The sequence below is a fragment of the Harpegnathos saltator genome, unplaced genomic scaffold (assembly GCF_003227715.2).
Source record: "Harpegnathos saltator strain DR-91 unplaced genomic scaffold, Hsal_v8.6 scaffold280, whole genome shotgun sequence".
Classification (NCBI taxonomy): Eukaryota; Metazoa; Arthropoda; class Insecta; order Hymenoptera; family Formicidae; genus Harpegnathos; species Harpegnathos saltator.
In genome coordinates this window covers 655,863-669,358 of record NW_020230073.1, presented here as the reverse complement: position 1 = coordinate 669,358, position 13,496 = coordinate 655,863, and the positions used below count along the sequence as shown (strand labels likewise).

The 13,496-nt window shown below is 44.3% G+C and overlaps 1 protein-coding gene across 5 annotated transcripts; it reads left to right on the top strand.

The window, feature by feature from the left end:
* Positions 1–1,376: 1,376 nt before the first annotated feature.
* LOC105184100 (uncharacterized) lies at positions 1,377–13,039 on the top strand. Of its 5 annotated transcripts, XM_025299471.1 has the most exons (10): positions 1,377–1,692; positions 1,786–1,891; positions 3,894–4,050; positions 4,879–5,010; positions 5,278–5,361; positions 6,184–6,411; positions 7,038–7,241; positions 7,704–7,898; positions 8,019–9,475; positions 10,891–11,575. In XM_025299471.1, exons 3-10 carry the CDS (start codon positions 4,027–4,029, stop codon positions 11,573–11,575), a joined length of 3,009 nt encoding a protein of 1,002 aa, XP_025155256.1. In that variant the 5' UTR covers positions 1,377–1,692; positions 1,786–1,891; positions 3,894–4,026. The 5 variants fall into 5 exon arrangements, with proteins under 5 accessions (XP_025155256.1, XP_025155257.1, XP_025155258.1 ...); XM_025299472.1 differs by lacking the exon at positions 1,786–1,891 and having other exon boundaries at positions 4,882–5,010; positions 10,891–13,039; XM_025299473.1 differs by lacking the exon at positions 1,786–1,891 and having other exon boundaries at positions 10,909–13,039.
* Positions 13,040–13,496: the final 457 nt, after the last annotated feature.

Genomic DNA, 13,496 nt, shown 5'->3' with positions numbered 1-13,496 from the left:
TCCAACAATTTAGAGTAAAAACAATTACGTTGTACTCGTACAAATTCATTCAGAAAGGTTACGATAATTCTGGCGACACAAAGTATAAAAATATTTTTCAAAAAGATTCTTAATATAGAAGACAATAGTGAAAACAAATAGTCATTATGATTGTTTATTTTTGAGATTTTTATCAAAGAAGCAAACTAACAAGAAGTTAATTATGCATTCGTTATATTCGTTGATAACAAAATTCTCAATATTTACTACTTATGTATTAATATATATTTTCTTGATTTATTTATTTTCGATTCCCGACACATCTCGCATAGATTATAAGTTAGATTTAATATATGCTAACTAACTCGTGCCATCAGTTATCGTAATCTTGCCATTCATTCCACTTGATTGTATCATATTTATATCATACAACAGCAAAAATAATTGATTTTAATTTCTTCCTTCCCCGCAAATCTCTTCACATTACTTTTCGAATTGAATAATAATTAAATAACACGAAAAACATGTTGCTGAACGTCGAGGTGGATGTTATTTAAGTATTTGATATGAAAAAGTCATGTTCTTGAATTAAGAAGCATGACCGATATTTAAATCTCATCTAAATCGCATGGCTCTCATGCAATGTCGCATTATATATCCGAATGTTATCGCGGCCATGTGTTTGCAAATGATCGTTATATATGCTAACATTAGCACAGCGAGCCTAGCCGCTGACGTTGTTCCTCTGATCTATCGGGAACATTACTCACAAGAAGTATTCTCCCTCCAGGAAAAAAGGAATGACATATGTATACATATATGTATACATATTTTGTGAATTCCGGAATGGTATGTGTGTACATTGTGTGAATATACGGTCTTTGATATTTTTCAAGAATATATCCGCTCATTCTTAAATCTTGGACTGACTGATTCTCCAAAGCAGAACTTGATGCGTTAACTTGGAGTTGCTCCAAGTACCAAAATTCAGAGACGCTCGAAAAACGCACCATCCTCGCGAGACTCCAAACTGTTGCCAGCTATTAATACACAATTCCCTTGCGTAATCGGCAAAAATTCGTTATTCTCGCGTAATTAAAAAGCCGAACATTCCTCCAGCCGGATAAGTCCCGCTTCACGACTACCGCAATTCACCGCAGCGCGCCCTCCTGCTTGACACACACCCCCCCGGCCGTAAAATTTCATGATTATACGACGCTTCTTCCGGGATAGTCCCGCTCTTCCTTTCGAGAGTGAAAAAAGCACGGCTGGACGAGGGCGGTGCCGCCGAGGGGGTTAGTTGTATATAAGCGAGCGAAGGAGCGCGCAGGACGCCGACGCGCGGCACGGAACGCTAGCGGAACCCCCACCGACACCGACGCCGGCGTCAGCGCCGAGCGTCAGCCACCCCGTCAGTTGGGGCACCGCCATACCGTCGAATGCTGCTGGCAGTTGTGATCGCGACACCTTTCCCGAGAATGAATTTGCAGTTATGTGTCGTGGCGACACGCTATGATGGGGTGTTACGGGGACGTGATCGCGTAGGGCGCACTGTCGCGCGATAGCTGCCACCCCCAATCAACCCGGTCAATCAACCGCTCATCCGTTCATCCGCAGGGCTACATCCGTCCACCCGCGTCTAATCAAGAGAATCTTGTCCTGTCCGCTAGCCAAAGTGTTCGTCGTGCGCCGAAGGTGCCTCCCCAACTGACGGTAAAGCGCGATAATCGTATGATGGTGTGCCAGAGAGCTTGCATGTCGATTACACAATACGCGTATTAGCTTTCCATCGTGTACTTGTCATAGATTCGCGCGGTATCGCCAGCTAATCGCACGTCATCGCCGAGTTGTGTTGGTCTCTAACGAGAATCTCGTGCCGCGCGTGTGCCGACGCGCTACAGCACAAACCAGGGTATACTTATCGTATTTATTTATTTATCTCCTTTTCTCCGTATCTCTTTATACACCTCCAAATCTCTCATGATGACTTCGTCTGTTTGGATCCTTGATCCTTTGGATCGTTATTAATATTATTATTTTCTTCGTTGCAAAATACGAAGACACTTGTTTTTGACACTTGTTTTGTTCTAAAAATCGCTCGGGTTTTATTTCGTCCGACAATCGAGAAGGAGCTTCTAAGGACCAAATGTCTCCAAATTATTTGCTGAGCTTTCTTCGCTCGAGAAACGAAGATCGCGTCTTTTTTCATTCGTACAACATTCGTAATGAGAGGTGATCATTTGTTATTATGCGCCTCGATAATTCGGTTCGTTCGAGGGGGTCGCTTCTCAACGACGTCCGCATATATTTCACGTCGGTCGGACGTGTCATTGCATGACGAGAATGTTTCGCACGGTATACGTCGTTGCCGCTCCGTCGTTGCCATCACTGGAATGTGCACTTTGCGCACATATATAGAGGAGGCTTTTTATAGAATACCGCGCGCGTAATCGAAAGCAGCGCACAGGCATTAGATGACACTGAATTAATTTCGCACCGTCGCGTACATGTTCACGCATGGATCGCTGGAAACATGTACACGTGCCTAAAACTACCGGCCGTTTCATCGCGACTTTACGACCTTCAGTGTATTTGGAAAAATGTGTGTGTATGAGAGAGACATCACAAATGACAAAACGTATCTCTCGGTAGAAAATGCTATGTCATGTGAGGTTCTTCTCTAAAAAGAAAACAAAATCAGAACCCTTCCTCGCGACGCAAAACGAGGTACCTTGGGAGCCACCTCTCCACTAATATAGATAAAGTATTCCGGACCAGAAGCGCCGATAAATTTCGCGATAAAAGCCCGTGTCGTGACATGCAAAGGGAGGCATAAAAACGCCGATATAAATCGCTTCCGAGCGGCCGATTAGCATGTCAATATACACGGGAAAAAAGAATTTTGCTGTCGCAGCAAAAGAGTCTTTTGTTAATATGTGCCAGTGAGGATAGCGAGGAGATTTCATCGGCGTAACTAACTTTTGCGGTTTATTTGATATCATAGCAAAAATCTGTTTTTATTGATGGTAAAATAATAGGGACGGTCAGAACAAAATAAAACAGAGTGAATTTTTTGCTTTCCGAAACATATTAATCTGCCATGAAAAGATATAAATTCTACTCCTAGCGATGCAGTTACTATATTGTAGCAAATTCATTACTACTGACGCAGAGTTTGGTCTCCTATTTTTTCGTGACTTTTTTTCAAAAGATAGTTTTAAATAAATATCTCACTACAACATCGTATCAAATCAAATACTGCAAATAGTACTAGACTATAAATAGTGATCTAGGTTGAGATAAGATAAGTTAGATTAGTTGAAGTCAGATTTTTTCGAGTGGGGATGTAAAGGTAAAAAAAGGGAATCTCTCAGCCGCTTGCACGTTTACTATTCTTGTATGCATGTGACCAACTGATAATATTTCAATAACACAAGTATAATGGTAAGTGTAAAAATATGGCAGTAATGTGAAAAATACTTTTACACGAAATCCCTAATAGCTATAAGTGGAATAACCGTTTAAATTGTCGACATAATTTGTTAATAACTTTTTTGTAAACACTGAACAACAGCTACAGAGTTCTTTGAAGCTTACTTAAAGACATAGCCTTCACAAGATACAATATCAAGATAATTAGAACTAACTGTGTGTATGTAAATATTTACAAAATTTTTTTGCTACGCTTACGAACAGCCGCTCTAATAACGACACGATTTTGCTTTTGATGAGAGCAAAATCCTCTACGGAGCCATTATTCCGCCGATGAATTCACTCATTAGAGCTGTATTAGACACGGTGACGCAATATCACGAGATCGCATGTTTACATTGCGAGCGTTATGAAATTGAGGTCATTCGAATGTCAAATAAACATTTTCGACGAGACGGTCAATGTGGTGGTTGTTATCGCAGGATTGCTTTAGAGGGCTCGCAATTTAGCCGGAAATAAACAAACAGGGCGGGCCGAAGACGCTGGAATAACGCAGTTTCACTCCCCTGACGGCAGATAATCATCCAGTCCGAAGGTCGGCTCGGCGACAGAACCATGATGAACCGGGAAAACGAAGAAGTACGTTGGTAAAACATCGCGAGAGCGTTCTTTGTCGTTTACCCTATCTCATGTCCATCCGGGGCTCTTCTATTCTGAGTGCATAATGCAAACGTTGAGTATGCCTCTGTAAGATCCGCAAGGTGAAACGATGTTTCAGTCTTGGAGTTTTCACAGCGCCAAACGTGCGTTCAGAATAACGGCTCAAGGATGGACGTTATTTATCAAGGTGAACCGACAGTTCACACGCTACCTATATGTCCGACGAAATACAATACGCCTGGGTGTTTGTCGTTCGATTAGTATGACTATATATTCTCTCCGCTGCTTCCCGCAACATATCGGAAGCCCATCGAAATCGGTGGAGGGATATTTCCCTGCCGACGGTTCTCTTGTAAATATTTCTTATTCAGTTTATCGACTACCACACAGCCTGCAAAGTTCCGAAGCATCTTTCACATACGCAACACTCCGTCGTGTGCGTTACATACACGTGTCGCGACACGTGTTTCATTTCTCGTCGCGAGAGTACCTCGTTGCGAAGTGGAACTTTCATTAACAGATGGAAAATGTTGCGCGGTTGAAACATAAAGAACCGTTATTTTATAATTAATCTATGTTGAAATACATAGAGCGGCACAATATGGAAAAATCTCTCTCAAAAGAGATTTATTCGAGACGGCATATTACTCGTTGGACATTTAATTTTTCTAAGCGCGAGCGATCTCTCTCTCTCTCTCTCTCTCTCTCTCTCTCTCTCTCTCTCTCTCTGTCTTTCTCTTTCTCTCACTCGCTCGCTCTCCCCAAACGACCGGCGACCTCATGGCATTAATCTTTCACCACCCTCAGCAGCGGCCGATTGCCCAGACGCTGTGCGGTGCGCTGCAAAGGGAGCCAAATTGCAAATGCCTGCTGCTGTCGTTGCTGATCTACATCTGCATCGCCGCGGTAACGTGGTGTAGATGCACCAACGTCACCAAGGTATGTGTGCACAAACGCATCAGCTCTCGCCGGATTACTTACTCCTTTCTTCCTCTCTCTCACTCTCACTCTCTCTCTCTCTCTCTCTCTCCCTCTCTCTCTCTCTCTCTCTCTCTCTCTCTCTCTCTCTCTCTCTCTCTCTCTCTCTCTCTCTCTCTCTCTCTCTCTCTCTCTCTCTCGCGCTGTCTCGCTCTCTCTTCCCCTCCCATTTTCTCTTCTTCTTGCAATCCCGTAAGTAAACTGTCACCCCTATTTTTTACTCCCTAGCTGATGGTCAACTACGCCAAGTTCCCCATCAGAAGCTCCAAGCATATCACGTCTCCCTGCGACGAGGGCTACATATATATTCCGGTACGTACGTCGAAAAGAAAAGAGATGAAAACGCGGATGACGAAGAGTTGTCCTTTCCTCCTTCTTCGTTGTCATTGGATATTTTCACTTGGCGGCGAAGGTTGACACAAATTCGAGTTTATTCGTCGTCTCAATCAGGCACACAGTGTTTCTCATAAATAAATACCATCTGCGAGGGAGATACACAAAGAAGAGGGAGAGGAAGACGATAATGATGGGAGGAGCGAAGGGACAATAATCAATGACGTGCGTTCAAGTGTGCGTGGAAATGAACGAAGGGAAGGAGGCGATGTGAAGTAATGGCTGCTTTCTGTTTCGCAACACGTATCGACCTATGTCGTAATTGCCGCTGAGAATAGGAGGCATCCATTTCTTCACGTCAATTTCACCCTTTCTTCGTCCTCACACACTGGAGTATGTATCTATATCAAGGATTATTGTCCGTTGACTCTTCTTATCGTTATCATTATCTCTCCCCAGCTTTCTGCCTCGCTTTTCTTTCACCTTTTGTCGTGTCTGCGTTCTATAGATGGAATTTATGTCACCAGCTGTGCTTGATTGATCTGACCGCTAACCTGGAAGCCGACTTGCCGTGGCAACTTGCGCTACAAAGTGGGAAGCACCTGTCACTTCACACCGGCACTCTCCTTTCTTCACTTTCACGCATACATTTGGATGCACATAGCTGACTAATTTCAGTTCTTCTCTCTCGCTTTGTCTCACCCTCATCGTTATCCTCCATCCCCCCAGCTCTCTTTTCCTCTCTGTCACCCTCTCTCTCTCTCTCTCTCTCTCTCTCTCTCTCATGTCTCTGTCCTATAGGTGGCATTTATGGGAATGCTATATCTAGTTTATCTGGTGGAGTGCTACCACTCGCCCATCAGAATTGATCTATTACACGCCGAGAGCCAGGACAGTGTGCTGTCGAAACTGGCACAGCTGAAGATGGCACGACCGACTATATGGTGGAGGGCCGTTTCCTACCACTACGCGCGCAGGAAACGACAAATCACGCGTTATAGGAACGGGGATAATTACATTACCACGCAGGTGAAGCATCTCGCTGCTTCGGCGGCCTATGTCGGAGTTGCGCTCGTCACCTTCTAATCTTTCCGCTGCCGGGCGTAAAATCTCATGAGGAAACACTTCCTCCGCGTCGAGCTGTGCGCACAAGCGGCAGGATATTCGGGAAAATCGGATTCGATGTCGGATGCGAGTTAAAACTTGGAAATGAAAGTTTTACTCCATTGCTCAAAGTTTCCTTCGCTTTGGAAGCGCCGTGAAAAGTCCGAAGATGTTAGTCAAGGAGGAATTGGAACCGGGGAAAAATTTAGCCCGTCGATCGTGAGTAGATTTTCAACGTCTGAATGAAGCTATTTTCGGTATGTTTACGTCGTCCGAACGATTGCATCTCTTCTCTATTGTTTTGCATTCTTGTCAGGCGTAATGTGCATGTCAAGCATTTTTAAAGACGATATCTCTCGGATATCGGACGAGAATCATAGTCAAATTTGTCGACGTTCAGAGACGTCAGTTACCTAGCTCGATAAGAATCGCGGGGCCATTGGACATTCCATTTCTGTACGCTGCGGACACACAGTTACAGTGACGTCACAGGTAGCGGAAGGGTGAAGGACGTGCCGTACGTATTTTCGCCTTACCCTCCCGCTCCGTAGGTCTACTACGAAAGAGTGAACACACATGTGGCCACTTCCTCCTATTACTACCATTACTGCGGCGTCAAGGATATCAGCAAGGACCTGGTGCTCGGAGCAAAGATACCGATCACGAAGATCATGCTCACCAAGGGCTTCGCCTTTTCAAACATGACCTCCGCCACCGAGTTCGAGGAGATCCGATCGAGGTTTTTTGCCGAACAGGTACGAACATATATAGGCGAGCATATATAGTTTTTCGTTGTTGGTTTGCGTTCCAGCGGAAGAAAATTCAACTTTGCAAGATTGTCGTTGGATGCACAGCGACTTTCCGATAAAAAATAATTTTTTACGATTATATGTAAATTTCGTCTCCGCGTGGTCATATATATAAACATCGTGTGTAAAATTATATATGTCCTCATTGAAAACAATGCTCTTGTACAAACATGATTAAAGTAACTGCTGTATGTTTATGGCAGCCCGTAATGTAGACGTGTACTTGAAGGAAGTAATCTCTTCTTTTCTTTAATAGCGTCTTTCTTCCGATATAGACATGTGTATATAAATATATCTTTATATAATTTTCTTCAGTCGGGTTAGTCATTTCGAAAATTCCAACTTTAACTTCATATATGTTTCATGTATTGAAATGTATGCATGTAGATACAGAAAAAACTCTTTCAGGAACTCAGGGACGACTACTTAGAGATGAGGGAAGGTCTTGATATCGGAAACAACGTCAATTCCACGATGCTGGTCGCCGTTCTCGGTAACCCTTGGTTCACGAACCGCTATGTCTACTGGTGCCTGAGTGCCTTGCTGCTCAGTTGGCCGTTAAGAGTGATCATAGAATATAAGACGCAATATGTCGACTACCAGGTAAATAGAAACAACCTTTCGCCATCCACCCACCTAGTCTCTCCGCGAACTCTGTCCGATATCATATTACATTTTCTGCAATAAGTCACATAACGTTTCCCTGCCTCTCTCCCTCGTCAGATCACCAAGCTCTTCGGCGTGAATTACGACACCCCGTCGTCCGGTGAGCCCATCCACGCGTCCATGAGCCAGCTCAGTCAGCCAGGCTCGTATATGCTGGCGCCCAGTTACAGCGAGGCGTTGCTGATGGACCCAGCGCCCAGCAACGAGCGTGACCAAGAAAACTGGCAAGGTGTTCAGAATGAAGCGAACGTGGAAACGGACATGGTGCCGAGTTACTCTGAGGCGCTTCTTTACGAACGAGCCGAGCAATCGAATCAACAGAACGTGGTCGTGAACGTTGCCGGGAACTCGACCGACGCGACGACATCCTGCAACATGGACGATCCAAGCGAGCAAATCCTAACTACCCCGTGCGAATACCATTGCCCTTGCTCTTGCCACAGTAATACCAACAACTACGAGGTCCGAGTGGACGAGCGCAGTTACATCGAGATCACAGCAAGCAGCGAGCGTCTGCCTGTCAGCTCACCACCAGCGAACGTGGATGATGACGACACCTTCGAGAGCCGGATGGCGACGCTACGAACGACGGCCGATGGTCGGTTGCATCCCATTAGGAACCGAACGCCTTGCTCCGTGGACAACACGGAGCACGGAGCGTCGCCAAGCAGGTGTGGCAGCTGCGGTCGGATGTCCGCTAGCACACAGACGATCAATTCGGATGATCTGCCGCGCGACCAAACGAGGATCGCGTCCGGCAGAGGTTCGCAGACTTCGTCTGTGGACTTCATTTCCGGCGTGGCGTCTAAGAGTGGCAAGGAAGCCATACGTTCCAACATCTCCGAGCCGAATCTGCGCTTACGTTCGGAACAGACGAACGCATACGCGAAAGAGAACGTGAAGAGCCTAGGGAACATCCTGGAGAACGAGGAGGAGTCTATGAAGAGCGGCAAAACCAGCTGCGTCAATACAGAGACGAACTTGCTGAACGAAAGGCCGTACCTCGTTAGACACCACAGGTGGGCTCCGCTCTCTGTTCCGCCGTCGCTTTCCCATTCACGTTCATTGTCTCTCGACGAGGAAAGCGTGTCCGGAAGAGCGTATACGAGCGGTAAAGGCGCCATCCCGAAGACCGAGCCGCGCAGCAGAATCACCATCAACCCAATATCGAACGAGGCCTGCTGGAAACTGCCAAACTCGAAGACGTATTTCTGCCTCAAGTCGATCCTCAAGCAGAACAGGCGAAGGTACACCTTGGTGACGGCGGACGAGTACCAGAACTTAGCGGAACAGAACGTCAGCGGAGAAGGCCTTGAGACGACGGAGGCTTATCCGATCGACGGGTTTGATAGAGGCAAGAAGAGCGATCATGACATTTGGGCCGATAAATTCGCCGAACGTTCGCGAATGAGGGAGAATTTCGCGAATCCCAGGAGAAGGATGCCGTCGTTCGAGGAATTTATGGTAGTAGACAGATCGTACGCGGCCAGCGATCAAAATAGGGAAGGTACCAGGTAAGTCTCGTAGTCATCTCCTCTGTGCTCTTCTTTAGATTCTTTAGATCATTATAGCACACAATTTTCTCTTTCGAATGATTCAGCAACTTGAAGCTCGATGCTAAATGCGTTTGTGTTGTTGTTTCTTGTCTGTACATTGCCATGCTATTTGTACTTATTATAAATATAAGATACATTTTCGTTAGTATTTCTATTATTATTATTAATAGTAGTTGATCGCTCAATAATCAGCGTATCGCTGTTTTTTTTTTTTATTTCTATTTGGTCCGGATGAAGGAGGACGGGAGAGAGAAACGGAGAACTAAAAAAGTGAGGAAGATAAAGAATGTATGTGGAATAAGAGATGAAAGGAGAGGAAAAATAAACGTGAATTAATGGAAAACAATGAGAGAAATTGAAAAATGATTGGAAAGTAATAGAAAAAGGAATTATATGAAAATAGGGAAAGAATAGAGAAAATTAAAGAGCAAAAAACGTAAGATTTACTATTTAATAAAGAGCAAAAAATAAATTAATAAAAGAGAATGATACGTTATTAGAGAATAAAGGAAAGTGAGAGAAGATAAATGAGAATTAAAATAAGCAGTAAGAAGGAAAATAAATTAAAATAAGCAATAAGAAGGAAAAATCAGTCTTGAATGCAAGAAATACGACGAAGAATAAGACAAAATGATTAAAAAGGAATAAGAAAATGTAAAAGACAAGAATAAAAAATGAGAAAAACTAAAAAGAAATGATAGAAATGAAAAGAAAATAAGAGAAAAAATAAGATTAATAAAGAAAGTGTAAAAAAGTGAATGAGAACTAATGAAAAAGCATGGGAAGTACAAGACAATGAAAGATTGTAAGGAGATATGAGAAAATATGAGCTATTTTGTAGCAATATAATTTTTTATGCCTGCTTGCTTACTTTTGTTAAGATAGTTAACATTTGTTCGCTCTGTGACGAAATTAAGGCAATATACATATCGCTGTTTACAAACGCGATAGAAATTGTCATGTAACATTTATATGCGACTAATACATTTGCAGTTCTTTTTTTTTTCAAATTATCGAATAACTTAAATCGGTTGCCTTAACTTCGATACACACGTCTCAAAAAAACAAACGATCCTGCTTAACTCTTTGAGTGCTGTGGGCGCAAACATATGCTTAAAATTCGCTACGAACTATCGGCATTTTTAAGAGTTCTTATCTGCACGTTCACTCTTTCAGCTTGTTAACAGAAACGTTTCAGTTGCAATCTTTACTGCGCTGTAAGTACAGAACACTAATTTATTTCCGCTGCACCTGCTATCACCAGCTACAGACGAACCTTCGGCAATGTTGCCGAGTTCCAGCCATACAGAGCGCTTTTTCCCTGCGCTGCTCCGCACTCGAAGGGTTAAGATAGACCAATGTCATCTTTATAGAACGCTCATCTTCGCCAGTCCTCTGCAAAAGATCTCGGTCAGCGACCCATTCGGTGGCAAGGATCTCGTGCCTGGCAGAAGCTCGATGGAACGCAACGTCCGAGAAGATCCCACACCGATGCTTGCGCGTCTCAATCGATCGCCGGCTGATCGAGATAAACGTCGCATTCCCGATTACACCAGGCACCGTCGTGTCTTCAATGTCCAGCAAGAGCGCCCTGTCATGCATCCGTTCGTCCATTCGCATGCTCAACACCAGCATCAACATCAACACCAGCACCAGCATCAGCATCAGCAACAGCGTTCACACCGGTACAGATTGTCATCGGCGGACCACGCGGATCGCATGAACGACTTCGAGACCAACGAGACATCGCAATCCTATCGCAGCAATGTCTCGCTTCCACCTCATAGCAGTCTGTTCTCCGAGCATGCGAGCAAGAGGTCGATGATGATGACCTCGAGCGAACAGTACGATAGGTCCACCGGTGACCGTCGTCTGACTGATTTATATTCACTGAACAGAAGACACCAGTGCGCCGGTCTGACCAGGTCGCTCACGGAACGACGTCCGAAGGTCGCTCGTCTGGACAGAAACTTCCGGAGAAGCTTCACAGGCAGAGTGGAGGATTACAGGTCAGAGAACACCAGACGAACGAACTTCAGCATGGAGACGTCATTGTAACAAGCATGATCAAGCAATCTATCAGGGTAGACTGTGCAAGTCTCGGTTCAAAGTAACTGCGGGTAACTCGTTTGCGCAAGGTGCCTCTAAGTCTCTAAGTCGTCGGGTCAAGTCATTTTCTCTAGAGAAAAGCAAGATCGGTCCTAACTAGACAATCTCGTTTCACAAATTGTTTATTTTCTCGGAAGTCTCAGTGAGTACATGTAGATTGAAAATCACGTTGATGTAAGACCCGTCTGAGATAAACCAAAGAAGAAAGCCTGATGTCTGATTGGACGAGAGAATCGCGTTCTTCCAAACTCTTTTTACATCGCGACTGATGTACACTAACTTCAGTTTGCTTTTCGTGAAATTAGACACCGAAATTGCGCGTTTGACATTCATGTAGGTAGGAAAAGTCAGATTATATAAGAGATAGCGATCTTTAGCGGTAGCGATGAGGGACTCTAATTTCCTATGAGAGACATCTCGTTGGTGATCTGGAGACACCTTGCGATCACCCGCCAAGAAGAGGGAACAGTGAATTTCTGAGCAAGTGATCGATTAACCGATGTAGCTCGCTCTTAAATACTCCATCGTCGTGCAAGATTTTCCTCCTCTATCTATATTATACTATATAGATAGGACTTCTATAGAATATCTAGTTAAGTACAGCGAGCCGTTGACCGAGTTCGGTCTAGACCGAGCTGTCGGCTCAGCCTTAAAAAAGAAAAGTTGTTACTCCTTTGTTCCACGCTACTTGTAAATATATCCGTCCTACTACTTTCGAGTAACCAGAATACGCAAACGGGTCATGCGGTTTCGAAAGATATTCCATCGCGAGCTATTGCTCGTGACGTCTTCGCTTGAAGACGGCACTCTCTCGGCAGAGAGCCACAAAGTGTCGGGCTTCGAACTTCCGGTCGGGCTATCGGCAAAGCTCGCGAAACGGGTCCGCGTTCACGCGCCACGCGTTTTGGCATCAAATACGGTCAGTTAGGATATTCCGTTGTTAAATTATCGATTAAATTATCTCTCGATAATCGCGTTGTTATAGGACGCTCAACTAGGATTTGAAGGAAATTGTGCGATCTGTCCGCTCGAGGTTGGCGAGTTCGAGTCAACGGCAAAGTACATCCTGACAAACACCGACTAACAGTAAACATCAAGCAGCGCTGACGTCACGTCAATTTGTAGTTCTCCATTTAACAGTGCGATTGTTACGTACAACACACACTTACATTGTCGAGTGAGAAATTACAACATTGACGTATCGTTACTTAATGTTTGTTGCGGCATAATTGCATAAATGTTACAATTGACGCAACCGTTACGTCGTCGAGTGAAAAATTGTAACGGTGATGTAATGTTATTTAATGTTATTTAATGTCTACGGAGTAATATTGCATAAATACGTTAGGATTGCCCACCCAAAACTGCAAGTGCAAAGTAACATGCACTTGTAATTGTCGCAACAATTACAATCGTTCAACGGAAAATTATAACGGCAAGATGCGATGTTACGATCAGCCGGTGTTTAGCAGGACGCGATCGGCGAAAATCGGAAGCACCGATCGAGATCGTTAATTATGGACGATCGTATTTTGCGCTAAATGTGTTCCGTGCGAGCACAGAACGGGAACGCGTACAAACGTAGAAGCTTCGCATCGCTGAATAGAGCGCGCTAAGCTAAGCGACCGCGCAGTCTCGGGGGCGGGAGGGGGAGTGCTCCAAGTACAATTAATTATTTTCCGAAATGACGTGCCTCGCTAATTTAGCCAAGCCAATTCGAAAGTTATTCGCGCGAGATTTACTATTTAATAAGCGTACGCTTACACAAAAACATCGAGTCAATTAACGTGCGCAAGCTACCGCGTGTGTTGTGGCCAAAGAAAAAAAAAAGATAAATAAATAAAGGAATAACGTTATCTTATAGATGATC

Coding starts and splice junctions, on each gene's coding strand:
- LOC105184100 (XM_011142653.3), top strand. CDS start 4,027: ATGATGAACCGGGAAAACGAAGAA. Junction 4,051..4,878: donor TGAACCGGGAAAACGAAGAA/GTACGTTGGTAA, acceptor CACCACCCTCAG/CAGCGGCCGATTGCCCAGAC. Junction 9,476..10,890: donor CAAAATAGGGAAGGTACCAG/GTAAGTCTCGTA, acceptor TCATCTTTATAG/AACGCTCATCTTCGCCAGTC.